At 35.4% G+C, this 18,193-nt stretch overlaps 1 protein-coding gene across 1 annotated transcript in view; it reads right to left on the bottom strand.

Annotated features, from left to right (window-relative positions):
• RFX6 (regulatory factor X6) overlaps nucleotides 1-18,193 on the bottom strand; it is a 56,311-nt gene that overhangs the window by 20,528 nt on the left and 17,590 nt on the right. Inside the window, exons 6-7 of the mRNA XM_040474471.1 lie at nucleotides 17,700-17,727; nucleotides 2,368-2,475 (exon numbers count right to left, since the gene is read on the bottom strand). Coding sequence (XP_040330405.1) covers nucleotides 2,368-2,475; nucleotides 17,700-17,727 — 136 coding nt within the window. The remainder of the gene's footprint in view (nucleotides 1-2,367; nucleotides 2,476-17,699; nucleotides 17,728-18,193) is intronic.

Genomic DNA, 18,193 nt, shown 5'->3' with positions numbered 1-18,193 from the left:
GAGCACTGGGTGTTGTATGGAAACCAATTTGACAATAAATTTCATATATTGAAAAAAAATTAACCCTTTGATCCCTGAAATATAAATAAGCTTTGATCCCTAAAATATAAATAAGCTTCTTTCTTCACAAGTATTTCCACTTATGTGTTCAAATGTATTCTTTTGTACACAAATCAGTTAAAGTTTTTAATCTTACTATTGGTACTACATTTGCTTATTTAATATTCACATAGTCTTCGGACTATGTAAATTTTTATTGTAGCATGGCATTATTTACAAACATAATTTTGCTCAGTTTTCTGAGAATAACACACCACCTTATAGAGGGCAGGAGCAGAGGCAAGGCTTATCTCCAGTAAAGTTAGTATGTGGTGAGGGTGGTAACTGCCTTGAGTGACACCATGATGAGGCAGAAAGTGGTCCCTCAGCTTTGACCAACCCCCACCTCACTGGGATCAACTTTTCACTGGGAAGTCCCATCTTTTCTGTCTCAAGAAAGCAAGTGCTTAAAGTGCTTAGCTTCAGCCCCACCCTTCTTTCTAGAAACTGACAAGTTATTTGGGGAACTGGGATACTGGCTAAGAAGGTGAAAAGCAGCATCCAACTGTTTTCGAGGGACAAAGAGGATGTTAGTCCCTAGTGCTCATGATGAGGACCGCTGGGAATGAACTTAGAAACCAGGGGTTATTTAAGCATCCTGATACCTGAGTGAGAAATGATCTACAGACCAGGGTTTCAAGTTGACAGGTAAGGAATTCCTTGGAAGCTAGTAGAGAAATTGAAATTAACTATTGAAACATGCTCATTTCTTTTTTTTTTTTTTTTTCTTTGTTGCCCTCTCCATTCCCCTCTCTTTCACCAGGTAGATTTACTTACACAGCAAACATCTTCATGATATGCTTACATGTAAGCAATTCTTTCCACAAAGGGACCCAACAATACTCTACTCCAAAGAACCATGTTCCCTGGAGTCCCACTGATTTCCACAGGTTTCTCCACAGACTGCCACATGAGGCATCCAAGTCTAAAGTTATAATATCACACCTTACAAGATTAAAAAAAAATGATGTGATAATCTCAAGAAATACGATGGGAGAGGAGAATGGTAGAAAGTGGACATACTTCAGGGGACTTGCTTGGAATCAGCATCTGAGAATTATCTTCAATATTTTGCCTATTCTTAACAGGAATAGTAGGTCATCAGAATAAATCCTGGAAGTGACTGTGCAATTCTACTTATCTGTCAATAGATCTTTTTATCAATGCATTATTTTTATTTCCAGTTTCTACACAAACTCACTGCTAAGTCAGCTGGACATTAGTTAATCACATTCCTCTGTCTTTGTACCTCAAGAATACGAACTGACTTAACATACTGTTAAAGATATTTTCCTTGGGGCGCCTAGGTGGCTCAGTCAGTTGAGCATCTGACTTCAGCTCGGGTCATGATCTCACTGCTCGTGATTTCGAATCCCACGTTGGGTTCTGTGCTGACAGCTCAGAACCTGGAGTCTGCTTCACATTCTGGGTCTCCCTCTCTCTCTGCCCACCTCCTCCCCCAGCTCACACTCTGTGTGTGTGTCTCTCTCTCTCAAAAATAAATAAATGTTAAAAAAATTAAAACAAAAGATATTTTCCTTAAATGTTAATAAGAAATGAACTTTGGTTGAAAAAAAATGCAGAAATCATTATGCCCTGATTTAATAATGGATGCTGCCGTTAGTCAGCCAGTAGGAACTCAGCAAATGACTTTAGAGGTTCAGAAATAGAGGAGGATTTACTCTTAGATTTTACTATATAAGCATTGAAAAGTCACATTAAGGATTATTTATAAACTGAATCCTATGAAACTGTTTCTTCCTTAACTTTCAAAAAAATTGCAACTATAACGGAACACAGAATTTTAGAATGGAAAGGAAGCTTTGTCAACTTCTAGTATAGTCCTTGCCATTCATCTAGATACTGCCCCCTCAGTGCTAGGAACAAATTGTCCTAGACAAGTGCCTGATGACTGCTGAAATTATATGAAGCTAATCAAAAACATAAAGCTTATAATTAAACTGCATGTGAGAGACACATTCTCATATTTTCTTCCTTGATATTGAGTTTTAGATAAAAAATAATCTTCAGTATTTTGAGGTTTATTTTGCCAACTTCTGACTACATACTATCATGGAGATGGTAAATAATTAATTGGAAAGTGTTTAATCAATGTTAGTAAACATTTGTCCCTCCTATAAATCAGTCAATTATGTTTGATTATGCAGATTTCCGACTGCTTCCTGCAAATGCCATGAGATTCCCAGCAAATGGCGATAGGGAACCAACATATCAGAAAATCAATAAAGAAGTATCTTTAATTGATACCTTGTCTTTAGAAATGCATCCCTGGTACACAAGGTGTTGAGCACTGGGGAATTCTGGAAGAAGTGTTCCAGTTTTTGAACTTAGTGAGTATTTACGAGTGAAGCCACCCTATAATTTAGAAAAATGAAAAGAAATAAATCATTATCAACTATTTGGCTCTGAAATACCATTCTAATAAAATAGAAACCCATAAAATATCATTTTTCTTCATCCTGCAAACGATGACAAATTAAGAGATTTTGGTAAACTGTTCAGATCATTCAATTGAACAAAGAAGAGCTGTCAGCAGAATCGTTTCCAATCATAAATAATTTCATAGTCAGGATATTTTCCCTATTATTTTGGATTTTAGTTTTGAACATTTGTCAGCTTATACAACTTTTAGAAATTTAATTTTAGTTCACATTTGTTAATGGCATAAGTTTTGAAAGACCTACTTTTAGAACTGTTGAATTGGAACTATACGAGGATCAAGAATTGCCAAATCCATTTATGGATTGTGTAAACAAGATGATAAGAAGTTAACTAATTTGTTTAGTCTCAGAAATAATTAGTGATAGCTTGGGAGTGGAGCTTAAGTCTTCTCATTCCCAAATTGGTACTCTGGACTTTCTCATCTCAACCTTACCCCACCCTGAATTTACATATGTGTTCTTCTTTTGATCCCTTGGAGAATAGCACACTTCTAGTAGTCTTCAAAAATTGGAAAAAGTGACAAAAAACAAATAATATATAATGCCACAGCGTTGATGTACCTACAAAAAAATCCACACAGAAAGAGAGAATGCATATTTGTGATGGAACCAGAGCCTCAGCAAATCTGTCTCCCAGGTCATAACTAATTGTTCCTGCCCCTCAAACAAAGTTTTAGCAAACTGGATCGCAATAAAGAGTTTAGGCAAAGAATGAAATAGTGACTATAGAATAGGAAGGAAAGTATTCCTGGCAAGGACAAAATTTCATTCTTTCCCATAGTTTTCCTATATTTTCTTCTACAGCTTTTGTATTTCTTTGTCTCTGTCATATTGAAGATTTATTGCTTATACAAGTTAGGTTCCTACCCTGTATTATCATTCCCAACATTTGTAGACTATTACAGACTTACATGTTAAATCACTAAGAAGTTGGGAGGACTTTCAGTCCTCAAAGCAGGTATTTTAAGAACATTGATTTCTCATTGACGGATTTGGTATAAGCTTTCAAAAATTTTTTATTAAAAGTGCAGTAGAAATCTATTTCTTTCAGATTAGGTTTTAGTTTTCACCCTTGTTATGCTTTATTTTCAAGCATGGATAGAAAAGAATTATTCTGATTAAATAATTCTTAAGGATTTTAAAAAAAATTTTTTAAGTTTATTTATTTATTTTGAGAGAGAGCGCAAGGGAACAGGGGAAGGGGAAAGAGAGAGGGGGAGAGAGAGGATGCCGAGCAGGCTCCGTGCTGTCAGTACAGAGCCCTATGCAGGGCTTGAACTCATGAACCATGAGATCATGACCTGAGCCAAAAACAAGAGTTGGACACTTAACTGACTGAGCCACCCAGGCGCCCCTAATTCTTAAGAAATTAATAAAGACCTACTATATAAATGATTAACTATCATGAACTGATATATTAGCACAGTTAATCCCAATCCACTCTACTTAATCAGCCTTAAGAATTCAAGATATATTTCAAATATTTTTGATGCTTGGATTTGTCATTTATGAGCATGAATCATCGTTGTACAGTCAAAGAGTGGTATTGTCAATAAGTTGGGAAAATAATAGGATGTGAGAAGTAAAGAATTTAATCTTAAAAGGAGGAAAAAGTAATTGGCAAAGAATATGAAACTAACATTTGATAGATAAACATAACAAAAATGCACTTAAATTCTAATTTTAGGAAAGTTTACATTGTTTTCTTATGCCTTTTCTCATGGGTGGAAAATCATGTTTATTCATCCCAAAATGTAATTCGGTGAGATTGGAAAAGAGAGATAGAGAAACAGAAACCAAACAATGGCAATACATAGTGTTGTATTAAATCTAAGTTAGGAATATGAGAATAGTCTCGTTTCCATTGACAAATATGATTAATAATCAAAAATCTTTCCACAAAGGGAAAAAAACAGGCTCAGAAGATTTAATAGGTGAATTTTGTCAAGCATTCAGAAAGCAGATATTTCAAACTTAAAAGATTTTTTTTTTTCAGACAGTGGAAAAGAAGAACCTCTTTCCAATTCATTTGAAAACTTTTATGCCAAAACTGGACAAGGACAGAAAAAGAAAGAAAAATCATAGGCCAATACTGGTTATTATCATACTTGAAAAATCATAGGCCAATACTGGTTATTATCATACTTGAAACAGTACCAAATAAAATACTTGCAAACCAAATCCAACAGTCAATAAGAATGATAATAACCAAGTCAGACTTAAACACACTACATTGACAGAAGAAAAGGTGGGGTGGGGGGTAGAATACCATATGTAATCAACTCAATTGATCCAAAAAAGTATTTGTTAAAAATGCAGCCACCATTGGGGCACCTGGGTGGCTCAGTCGGTTAAGCGTCCGACTTCAGCTCAGGTCATCATCTCACAGTCCATGAGTTTGAGCCCACGTCCGGCTCTGTGCTGACAGCTCAGAGCCTGGAGCCTGCTTCGGATTCTCTGTCTCCTCTCTGCCCCTCCCCTGCTCATGCTCTGTCTCTCTCTGTCTCAAAAATAAATAAAAACATTAAAAAAAAATCCAGCCACCATTCACTTCTCTTTCTCCCTCTCTGTCTATGCTAGAAACAGAAAAAAAAATTCCCTAATCATTCAATAATCTATCAAAATATCAAAAAATAAAAAATATGAAAATAATCTATCAAAAACCCGCAGCAAATATCATACTTAATAGTAAATAGCAAGTTCATTACTATTTGACCTGTTTTGCAAGAAATATTAAAGACGGTCTTGTGGGTTAAAATGAAAGGACACTAGACAATAACCTGGAGTCATATGAAGAAATAATGATCCCAATAAAGGTAAACACATGGGCAATTATAAAACCTGGTATTATTTTTTTTTTCAACGTTTATTTATTTTTGGGACAGAGAGAGACAGAGCATGAACGGGGGAGGGGCAGAGAGAGAGGGAGGCACAGAATCGGAAACAGGCTCCAGGCTCTGAGCCATCAGCCCAGAGCCCGACGCGGGGCTCGAACTCACAGACCGTGAGATCATGACCTGGCTGAAGTCGGACGCTTAACCGACTGCGCCACCCAGGCGCCCCAAAACCTGGTATTATTATAACAATAGCTGTAACTCCACTCTCTGTTTTCTACATGATTTAAGAGACCGCTATGACCGCTATGTCTCTTTTAAAAAAAAACAATTAGTCTAAAAGCTAGTATTATTGTAACTTTGGTTTCTAACTCCACATTTTCTTTTCTACATGATTTAAACACTAATGCATTATTAAAAACCAAATATTAGTATATGTATTTTGGACACACAATTTATAAAGATGTAATTCTGTAACATCAATAACTGAAAGAGGCAAGGATCAAACTTGAAAGGAGCAATGTTATGTATATTATTGAAGTTAAGCTGGTATAAATTCAAGTTAGAATGCTATAACTTTAGGATGATAAATGTAATCCCCATGGTAGCCAAAAAGAAATTTGTTGCATAATATACACCAAAGCAAATGAGAAGGGAATTAAAATATTCACTACCTAACAACAGAATACACATTTTTCACAAGTGCACATAGAACATTTTCGAGGTTACACCATATGTGAGGCCACAAATTGAGTCTCAATAGATTTAAAGAGATAGATATAAAACAAAATATTTTATCTGGCCAAAATGGCATGAGGTTAGAAATCAAAGCAGAAGGAAAACTAGGAAAATTCACAAATTTGTGGAAATTAAACATACTCTTTTTTTTTTTTTAATATTTATTTATTTTTGAGAGAGACAGAGAAAGAGCAAGTGGGTTAGGGGCAGAGAGAGGGAGACACAGAATCTGAAGCAGGCTCCAGGCTCTGAGCCGTCAGCACAGAGCCCAATGTGGGGCTCGAACCCACAGAGCTGTGAGATCATGACCTGAGCCAAAGTCAGGCGCTCAACTGACTGAGCCACCCAGGCGCCCCAAAACATACTCTTTTTTGAAAATTTATTTATTTTGAAAGAGTGAGAATCGCAAGCAGTCTCTACTGTCAGCACAGAGCCTGACACGAGGCTCAATCTCACAAACCATAAGATCATGACTGGAACTGAGATCAAGAGTCAGACACTTCACCGACTGAGCCACCCAGGCACTCCAGTAGATCAAAGGAGAAATTATAAGGGAAATTAGAAAATTCTTAGAAATGAATGAAAATGGAAACATACTACATCAAAATTACAGGATGCAGTGAAAGTGGTGCCAAGGAAATTATAGCTATAAATGCTTACATTAAAAAATCTCAAATCAACAATCTAAGTAAACAACTTCAGGAACTAGGAACAGAACAAACTAAACCCAAGTTGGACAGAAGAAAGGAAATACGAAAGATGAGAACAGAGAGAAAATGAAATAGAGAATAGACAAACAATAAAGAAAATCAATGAAACCAAAGGTCAGTTCTTTAAAAAGGTCAAAATTGACAAATTCATAGGTAGACTAACTGAAAAGAAAGAATAAAGAAGACTCAAATGATTAAAATAAAAAAAGGAAAAACTCCTGAGTCTACCGAGAAAGGATTTTAAGAGAGTACATGAACAAATGTACATCAACAAGTTGTTTAACCTAGATGAAATGGATAAATTCCTAGGAACACAAATTCTAGCAAGATTGAATCACAAAGAAAGAGAATACAGTATCTGAATCAGTCTCTAATCAAGGAAATTGAATTAGTAATCACAAATCTGACAAAGAAATGCTCTGATCCTATGGTTTCACTAGTGAATTGTACTAAACATATAAAGAAGAATTAACACCACACTTTTTTGAAGTTTTCCCAAAAATTGAGGAGGAGGGAACACTTTTTAACTCATTTTATGAGGCCAACATTATTTTGATACCAAAGTCAGACAAAAACACTACAAGGGAAAAAAAACAAAACAAAACAGGCCAATATACCTTATGAACATTCATGCATAAATCCTCAGCAAAATACTAATAAAGTGAACTCAGCAACATGTTAGAAAGATTATACACCATGACCAAGTGAGATTTATTCCTTGGATGCAAAAATCAATCAGTGTAATAGACCACCTTAACAGAATAAAGAGAGGAAAACACATGATTATTTCAATTGATGCATTTGACAAAATTTGACACACTTTCCCAATAATAATACTTAACAAACAAGGAATTTACCTCAACATAATAAGAGTCACATCAAAAACCCACAGCAAACATCATATTCAATAGTGAAAGACCAAAAGTATTTCCCTTAAGAGCAGGAACAAGGCAAGAATGCCCATTTTCACTGCTTCTTTTCAACATAGTACTGGAAGTCCTAGCCAGAACAAAAGTGCATCCAAATTGGAAAGAAAGAAGTAAAATTATCTGTTTGCAGATGATATAATCTTATATGTAGGAACCCATAGCGATTGCACAAACACAAAAAAACCCTGTTAGAAATAAGTGAATTTAGCACAGTAACAGGATACAGTCAGCATGAAAAACTCAGTTGTATTTTCATAACAATGAACAATATGAAAAGAATTAAGAAAACAATTTTACTTACAATAGCATTAAAAAGAATAAAATACATGGGAATTAACTTAACCAAGGAGGTAAAAGACTCATATAATGAAAATTATAAAATAATGCTCAAAGAAATTAAAGCATAAAGGAAAGACATCCTATGTTCATGACTTGGAAAACTTACTGTTAAGATGTCAATAGTACACAAAACACTCCACAGATTCAATGCAAAATCTTAATGATTGTTTTTGCAGAAATAGAAAAATCCATCCTAAAATTCATATGGACTCTCAGGAACCCCAAATAGTAAAAATCTTGAAATAAAAACTAAGTTGGAGAAGTCACAATTCCTAATTTTAAAACTTACTAAAAAGCTACAATAATCAAAAGAGAGTAGTGTTGACACAAAGACAAACATAAGAACAGAACACTCAGAAGTAAACCCTCACAAAAACTGCCACATGATTTTTGACAAAGGTACCAATAGCGTTCGATGGGGAAAGGGCAGTCTTTTCAACAAATGGTGCTGGAAAAATTGGATATCCACAGGTGAAAGAATGAAGATAAGCCTTTACCAAATACCATGTAACAAATTAATGAAAAATGAATCAGATATTCAAAATATAAGACCTAAACTATGCAATTCTCAGAAGAAAAGATAGGGAAAAATCATCATAACTTTAGATTTGGCAATGATTTCTTAGATATGAGAACAAAAACAAAAACAGACAAATTGGACTTGCTAAAAATTAAAAACTTCTGTGTATCAAAGAACACTGCCAACAGAGTAAAAAGGCAATCAATGGAGTGGGAGAAGATATTCCCGTATCATATATCTGATAAGGGATTAATATCCAGGACATATGGAGAACTTGTAAAACTTAACAACAACAAAACAAACAACCTGCTTCAAAAATGGACAAAGGATGTGGACAGACATTTCTCTGAAGAAGATATACATTAGTCAACAAGGACATGAAATGATACTCAATATTGCTAATCATTAGGGAAATATTTCAAAGAAGAGAACTGGCCAATAAAAACCCTAAAAAATGCAACCTTATATTTTTGATGCAGTTATTCAAAGCAATTTTCAAATGAAAATCACAGGTGCCATTTTGCATCCATTGGATTGGCAAGAACTAAAATGTCATTCAATGCCACGTATCAGTGAGAATGTGGAACAAAAGGAATGCTCACACATGGTTGGGCAGATATAAATTGATATAACCATTTCGGAAAACAACTTCATCTTAACTAGTAAAGTTAGACATGAGCGTATCCTAGAACCTGGAATTCCATTTCTGCACATGTGTGCCTGGAGGATGTTCATGCACCAGTTTTTCAGAAAAAAAAGTCCACCCCTCTTGAGATGAGCACTGGGTGTTGTATATAAGCGATAAACCATGGGAATCTACCCCCAAAATCAAAAGCACCCTTTACACGCTGTATGTTAGCCAATTTGACAATAAATTATATTTAAAAAGAAAAGAAAAGAAAAAAGGCCACCAACAATGGAATAAATAAATGCACTGTGACATTTTCACAGTGGAATATTACACAGCAGCACAAATAAGGGTATTAAAGCTACCTATACATCAACATTGGTCAATCACAAAATCTAATGCTGGATGAAACCAGAAGGTCTACAAAAAAATGAATCCATTCTATGTAGGGCACATAATGAACAATACACTGGCAATAATAAATGGGGTAATAAAACAATACATAGAATTATTCATCATTTTGAAGTATATGGTTCAGTGGTATTAAGTATATTCATATTGTTGTGTAGCCATAACCACATCGTTTAGGTATATATTCATAAGTGATCAACTTTAAGGAAAAACAAAGTAGTGATTAACACCAAATTTTGGACAGCAGTATCTTTTGGTAGGTGATTGGGACAGGGGCACAGAGAGGACTTCTCTCCATTAAGCTGTGGGGTAGATCTTGAATTTTTATCTTAGGTTATTTTTTAAATGCATGGGTGCACCTGGGTGGCTCAGTTCATTGAGCATCCGACTTTGGCTCTGGTCATGATCTCGCAGTTCATGATTTCGAGACTCGCGTTGGGCTTGTGCTGACAGCCGAGAGCCTGGAGCCTGCTTCAGAATTTCTGTCTCCCTCTCTCTCTCCCCCTCCCCAACTCGCACTCTGTCTCTCTCAATGATAAATAAACATTAAAAAAAAATTTTAATAAAAAAATAAAATAAAATGTGTATGTGTGTGTTACGAACAATACATTTCCAAATAAAAAGAATGTTAGAAGGGCTCCTGGGTGGCTCAGTTGGTTGGGCGTCTGACTTCAACTCAGGTCATGATCTCACGGTCCGTGAGTTCGAGCCCCGCATTGGACTCTGTGCTGACAGCTCAAAGCCTGGAGCCTGCTTCGGATTCTGTGTCTCCCTCTCTCTCTGACCCTCCCCCATTCATGCTCTGTCTCTCTCTGTCTCAAAAATAAATAACCATCAAAAAAATTTTTTTAAATGTTAGAGTGCTAAGGAAACACATATTAAGGAACAAAGTATATCTATTATATTTAAATACTTATTTAAAACTCTCATCTTGATAAATAGTAGTTTTGTGTAATAGACTCCAGCAACATTTGGAATCAACAGGAGGCAAAAGTGCCGAAAGAAAAACTTTAAAAATTAAATTTGTTGGATATGTTAACAATTGTGTGCAAAGTTGGTATAAATCAAATAATGTGCAGTCCAAAACATGTAGCACAAAAAGAAAGAAACAATTGATAATCTGGGAAAAAAAAAGTAAAACACGATCATTTTAATTACACTAATATGTTTGCTATTTTAATTGCACCAAAACTGGTGCCCGTCATAGGCCAGTTACAGAGGTCTGGGAGGTGTGGGGGGGGGGGGGTGTTCCCCTCAACCAATGACTTCAGTACTCTTGGGTAAACTATTAAGTCTTATTTCCAAAAGAAAACAAGAAGAAACCTGCAGAAAAGAAACCATATGATTAGAAGGCAAGAGGGTCTGATTTATGAGGAAAGATTAAAGGATTTAAGCAGCACAGTTTGGCTAAGTGATGACCAAAAGAGAGCATGATAACAGTCTGTAAATATTTGCAAAGCATATACCAAGGAGGGAGGATTTGTTATTTATCTTGGTACAAAGTTGTTAAATGGCCATGAATGGCCGATGTTAAGGAGAAGGAAATTCAGGCTCAGAGAGACTTCCTGGTTGAAATGAAAAAAATCAAAGGGGCTGGCTCCCTAAGAAATAATGGCAACTTCATTACTAGAGCTAGTTAAAACAAAATTTGGTGCACACTAGAAGATTCACAGGAAAAGAAAGGCTTTCTTTGATCAGGACAAAGCATTGAGAGTAGGTTTTGTTAGTTTTATTCCAGAGGATGAAAGGATTCTGAAACATTCTCTAAGACATTTCTGAAATTTGAATCACTACATTTATGAATAAAAATGTAAAATAATCAAAATTCATACCACAAGCTGATAATTACTCTTACCATCTTCTTCCTGTCCTTTTGTTTTACTTTTCTTATTTTCATTTTGTTTTCTTGTATAGTGTGAACTATTTAAAGCTCAAAAAGGGGGTGGATAAAGAATAATAAGTAGCCATGTACTAATCAACCAGATTGAGACATTACAAATTTGAAATATTAAAACAGTCTCTGTAGCCTTTCCTAATCTTATTACCTTCCTCCCCACAAGAAATAATGCTCTTCATTTAGTTTATATCATTCCCATTTAAACCTCTAAAAATTTATCTCATATGTAATACTCTTAAGCAACATATACTATTGCTTTAAAACTCGTAGAATACGGTATATATCCTTCTACATTCAATACGTTTTCTTCACTCAACTTTAGGTTTTTGAGATGAATCTAATTTAATTCTTGTAGCTATAATTCATTCATTTCCAAAGCGGTATAGTATTACCTTGTATAAATATATTAACATTTATTCTCTCATTGTATCATAATGGCCATTTGTTTTCCAGCATTCTGAGATTGCAAACAATACCGCAGTGTGCCTGCTTGTGCACCGTGTGAAGGTTTCTCTAGGAATACAGTCATACGGCGTGTGCACCTTCAGCTTTACTAGTGATTGTCCCCTCTCTTGTTCCCAAGCGTTCCTTTGCTCCACATGTCTGACAATGCTTATTTTCAGACTTTTGACTATTGTTATTCAAAAAATAGTGACATGACCATTTGTTATGGTTTTAATTTGCATTTCCCTGATGAAAACTTCTCTGATTAAGTTGAACACTTTTCACATGTTTCTTGGCAGGAATGGTATCCAAAATATTTGTTGACCCCATGTTATGGTCAGTCAGGAAGGGGTGCCATGAATACCAATACTATTTGCAGTTATTATTTTTCTACTTGTATGAATTGCATGTTCATATACCATGTTATATTTCTACTGGGTTGTCTTTTTATCATGGAGTTGAGTATTTTACATGTTCTAAAATAGTGCTGCCCAAAAGAACTTTCTGTGATGCTGAAAATGTTCTGTCTACACTGCAATACTCTATATGATTATTATGGACCTGAAATGTAGCTAGTGTGACAGAGAAACAAAATTGTAGGTAATTAATAGCCATATGTGGCCAATAGCTACTATATTGTACAGCATACCTATATATATTAATCCTGTCACTCATATATGACATGTAAATATCCAGTTTTATTTACATTTGAAGCCACATATACATATATTTGCTTTTGTGTCCTCTTCCTAATTAACATTTTTCCATGTCATTAAAAGAGATTTTTAATAAATGGCATAATATTTAGTCCCATAAAAGTCCTATAAATGATGTCACCATGGGGCACCTGGGTGGCTCAGTCGGTTGAGCATCCGACTTCAGCTCAGGTCATGATCTCACAGTCTGTGAGTTCGAGCCCCGCGTCAGGCTCTCAGAGCCTGGAGCCTGCTTCGGATTCTGTGCCTCCCTCTCTCTCTGCCCCTCCCCTGCTTGTGGTCTGTCTCTCTCTGTCTCAAAAATAAATAAAAATATTTTTTAAAAAAATGATGTCACCATTTCTTTATTGGTAGTAATTTAGGTTACACAGTTTTTCATAGTTGTCGATTACAATTTTATTTATACAATTTATAATATTTTGTAAGCATTTTCTGTTATTTCTGTATATGAGATTCATGCAAAAGTGAAACTGTGGGAGAAAAACCATGAACACTTTGAAGACTTGACACAGATCTTACAACTTTTTATCCAGGGAGTTTGGTCAGTATTCACCAGAGGGATACGAAACAGCTTATCTCACCAGAACTTCACCAACATCATCATATTAATTTCTAAATATTTGATAATTACAGAATTCAAAATTTTATTTATTTTTTATTTATTGGGCAGTCCATTTTCATGCATTTATTGCCCTTTTCTTCCTTATGTGTATTTTCTATTCATGTCTTTTACTGTTTATTGTCATCTTCATAGTTTTCTATAAATTGATAGGATTTCTTCACTTAATAGAAATATTATCCCATTGTCATATTTGCTGAAAATATTTTCTCCAGTCTTTCTTTTGACTTCAAATTTTATATGTCACGCTGTTGATACAAAAATAGTTTTCAGGGGCGCCTGGGTGGCGTAGTCGGTTAAGCGTCCGACTTCAGCCAGGTCACGATCTCGCGGTCCGTGAGTTCGAGCCCCGCGTCGGGCTCTGGGCTGATGGCTCGGAGCCTGGAGCCTGTTTCCGATTCTGTGTCTCCCTCTCTCTCTGCCCCTCCCCCGTTCATGCTCTGTCTCTCTCTGTCCCAAAAATAAATTAAAAAAAACGTTGAAAAAAAAAATTAAAAAAAAATAGTTTTCAATTTCTCCACTTTATATTTTTCCTTTGACTTCTTAAATTTGCATCTTAGAAAATCATTCCCAGCAGCTCTTTCTGCCCACAGGTTCTGTCCCCGTGCTTTAATAAAATCACCTTTTTTTGCACCAAAAAAAGGGAAAATCATTCCTTATCCAGAAATGAAGTAGATAAAAATGTTCCCTTCTAAGTACTGTTTTTATATTTAATAATTTATATGAAATTCATGAGGCATAATTTTTTTCCAAAATGGTCAATGTTTCTAACATCATGCTATGAAGAATTTTATTTATTTATTTGACACTACATCCTCCTCCAAAAAACAATTAAGACAATTTACTGAAAAAAAAATTTTCCTTCATTGGTTGTAATGTCTCTTTGATCATACATTAAATGCTTATTTATACTAGGGTCTTGTTTTTCAGGTATCTAATCTCTGTTATGGATTTATTCTACCTACAGTTGAGTTTATATCATAGTGTCATAATATTTTGATATCTGCCAAACAAGTCCCTTTTCACTATTCTTATTTACATTTCTCTTAACTATTACTTTCTGTATATCCTTCTACATTAAATGTATAGTCATTTTAATCATTTCCAAAAATCAATTACCCACTCAAATTTTTATTAGAGTATTAAATGTCTAAATTAATTTAGGAAGAATTGGCCCATTTATAATATCTAACATACCTAGCCACTCATGTGGTATGTCTTTTCATTTAAAATTTTCATTTAAATAAAAAGCTTCTGCACAGCAAAGGAAACAACAAAACTAAAAAGCGGGGCACCTGGGTGGCTCAGTCGGTTGAGCATCCGACTTTGGCTCAGGTCATGATCTCACTGTTTGTGAGTTCGAGCCCCGCGTCAGGCTCTGTGCTGACAGCTCCGAGCCTGGAGCCTGCTTCGGATTCTGTGTCTCCCTCTCTCTCTCTGCCCCTCCCCCACTCATGTTCTTTCTCTCTCTCTCTCTCTCTCTCTCTCTTTCTGTCAAAAATAAACATTAAAAAAAAAACTAAAAAGGAGCTTACTGAATGGGAGAAGATATTTGCCAATAACATATCTGATAAAGGGTTAGAATCCAAAATTTATAAACAACTGATATGACTCAATACCCAAAAAACAAACAATCCAATGAAAAAATGGGCAGAAGACATGAACAGACACCAACAGACACTTGAAAAGATTCTGAACATTTCTCATCTTCAGGGAACTGCAACTCAAAACTACAGTGAGATATCACCTCACACCTGTCAGAATGGCAAAAATCAAAAGTGCAAGAAACAATCAGGTTGGTGAGGCTGTAGAGAAAAAAAAAAAACCCTCTTGCACTGTTGGTAGGAATGCATACTGGTGCAGCCACTGTGGAAAACAATATGGAGGTTCCTCAAAAAATTAAAAATAGAACTATCTTACAATCCACTACCAACGTTTCCCAGCTAAAATCAGGCACTTCTCTCCATCTCTAGAGCTATCATCCTCGTCCAGATATTCTTTCATCCAGACTTATCCCCAAATCTATAACATGATGCTCCTTGTTTGCCTTCCCATATGTCAGTGGTTGACATTTGGTAACATCAGAGACATTTCTGCTTGTCACAAGAGGAGGATGTGGAATCTGGTGAGTAGAAGCCAGAGATACCATGATGTTGCTAAACATCTTGCAGTGCACAGGACATCCCTCACAACATAGAATTATATAGCCCAAAACATGAGTAATACCAAGTTTGAGAAACCCTAACCTATAACGTTACATCGATTCCATCACTGTTACTCTTTTTCCTGACTCCACTCCAAATTCCCACTTATTCTCAGTTCTTTCCTTGAATGTCACTTCCTATGGAAAATGTCCCTGACCACTTAAACTAGGTTGATACCCATGACACCCCTTATAATTGCATATAATTACTTTAAAAGATATGTTCTCCTGCTACACTGTAAAAGAGAAATTCTATCCCTTCACTATTTTGTTCCTTAGTATCTGTAACTCCATCTATCGATTAATGTCTTGAGCATGAGTTTTAAAAAGTAGAACTTAATTCAGAATTTGAAAAAAGCAAACACATCTCTCAGCCTCAGTTTCCTTAGCTGTAAGTTAGTAATGCTAACACTGATTTTCCCTACCTCACAGTCTCACGTCCTGAGCAAACTATGATGGTTGATCACTCAGGTACCAAATAATTTTTTAAAATTTCAGCTTTGAGGGGTGCCTGGGTGGCTCAGTCGGTTAAGTGTCCGACTCCTGATCTCAGCTCAGGTCATGATCTCAAGGTTCGTGAGTTCAAGCCCTGCATCAGGCTCTGTGCTAACAGCATGGAGCCTGCTTGGGATTCTGTCTCTCCTTCTCTCTGCCCCTCCCCTGCTGCGCTCTCTCTCTCTCTCTCAAAATCAGTAAATAAACTAAAAAAAGATGTTTTTAAATAAAAAATAAATAAATAAAATTTCAGCTTTGTTAAACAAAATTCCATTATTTTTTAAGTGTTTAGAGTAGTTCCAAGCCTTTAGAAAGCCCTTGTGCTAATTTCTATAATCATCATAATGATGATGCTTTATTGTTGTTGCAGTCTTTGGAAATGTCAGCTATATGACAGCCTAACAAAAATATTTTAGTTTAAATTTGTTAACAAGATCTACACCCGACTTTGTAGTGCACTCTTCTAAGGAGGAAACAGTACACTGCGGAAACATTTTTTCTTTTATTCTGTAAAATGAGCCTTGCCATACACATGCCGTGATAGCTGATGGCTCACTAAGTACCACCAACCTCATCAAAGTGGTAGAAAGAACACCTGAGAGAAATTACTTAAATTCCCTATTGACATAAACTTCAGTCAACTGAAGTGTATTTCTAAGTCAATATTTTTGCACTTTCACAATTGTTTATCTAATAAAGAGCTATTATTTCATTGATAAAAAGAGCAATCTAGAGGATTTTATTATGTAATTAGCCATTAACTGTATTAAAAGCACTGGTGGGAAGAAATTGGTCATTTCAAAGGGTTGGGGGCTTTCTATTATTTCTTAAGATAATATGCTTGCATCATTTCACCAAACTAATGGAGTTACAACCTCAGGTCCAGATTTACCACACAACACATTGTCATGTGCCCTTAGTTCTGTGGCACCTCTTTTTAATGATTAGATAACTTGAGGATAATGAAGGCCTTATCGTGTGCCTAATTAGCCATGCAGTCCCTAATGGTAGTCTAACTCATTTAGATAAAGTCAGTTTGCTGATCTGTTCGTTGGTTGGGGGTGGGGAGCGGAAGGGGTGTCTAGGGAGAAAGTGTGTGAGTGTGTGTATGTTAGAGAGATGTACCCTTTCTCCCTAGTTCCCTCCTCCACCATCCACCCTGTCTCTACACTGCAGAAGAGGTCAGCAAACTGACTATATATACACATACACTCACACAAAGTGGTTAAAACAAACCACAGCATAACATTTGGGTTTCTTGATAACTCTTAAAGGTTTTGTCTAAATGGGTATATTCCGAATACAAATTCCTTCCATATCCTCAGCTTTAGACTTTTTGTTTATATTCAACTGGAAGTGTCTTAGATCTGTAAAGGTCTTTTTTTTTTTTTTCAATCTCTTAAGTATCTGATATTAGGTGAGAATAACTGAAAAATTACCCTTCCTACGTTAATTGGAAATTGTTCAGTAGGTCCATGTAAAGAATAATCAGTAGCCCCAAATCTAACAGCTCTCTCTGAAGTTCTCAATCATTTAATGGGCTCCTAATAAATTAACATTTATTTCTATATTTGCCAATGAGGACGGTTAGCATGTATTATTTAGTTTGTAGTACATATTATAGCAGATAAAATAGAAATGAAAGTAATTCTTACCTCATTCTTCAGCTTGCTTCCAGAAAACCTTAAAAATCAGTATATTTTCCATTAGTTAACATGTAAATATACAGTTATAGCAATCAAGGAAATGCAGAGAACCCACAATAGGGGTAACTTTGGATCATGATTAGCAAAAGAAACCTGGAGAAATCTGTTTGATTTTCAAAGAGACCCAAGCCTTCTTATCAACTTACTTAAAAAAATAAATCTATTAAGGAAAAGTAAATGAAGCATATTTAAGGAAATCTGATAAGATCTGCAAAGAACATTTGATATTAAATATTCATTTGTATTCTAGCCTGTATTTTCATGTTGCAGTTAGTTGTAGCCAATAAGCTGCCATTATGTTCTTCACCATGTCTGAGTTCATCTTAGTATGACTCAGGTGAATAAAATTATTTTTTTACATGTCACTTTACTTTTCAAAAAAATTTATTATTTTGAGAGCTAAGAGGAGTTCTTGGTAAATCATACTATAAGGCAATCTCCGA

Source organism: Herpailurus yagouaroundi, unplaced genomic scaffold (genome assembly GCF_014898765.1).
Source record: "Herpailurus yagouaroundi ecotype Mexico unplaced genomic scaffold, PumYag 139, whole genome shotgun sequence".
NCBI classification, from domain to species: Eukaryota; Metazoa; Chordata; class Mammalia; order Carnivora; family Felidae; genus Herpailurus; species Herpailurus yagouaroundi.
Note: the sequence above shows the minus strand (reverse complement) of the source record. Positions and strands in the feature narration are given on the sequence as shown.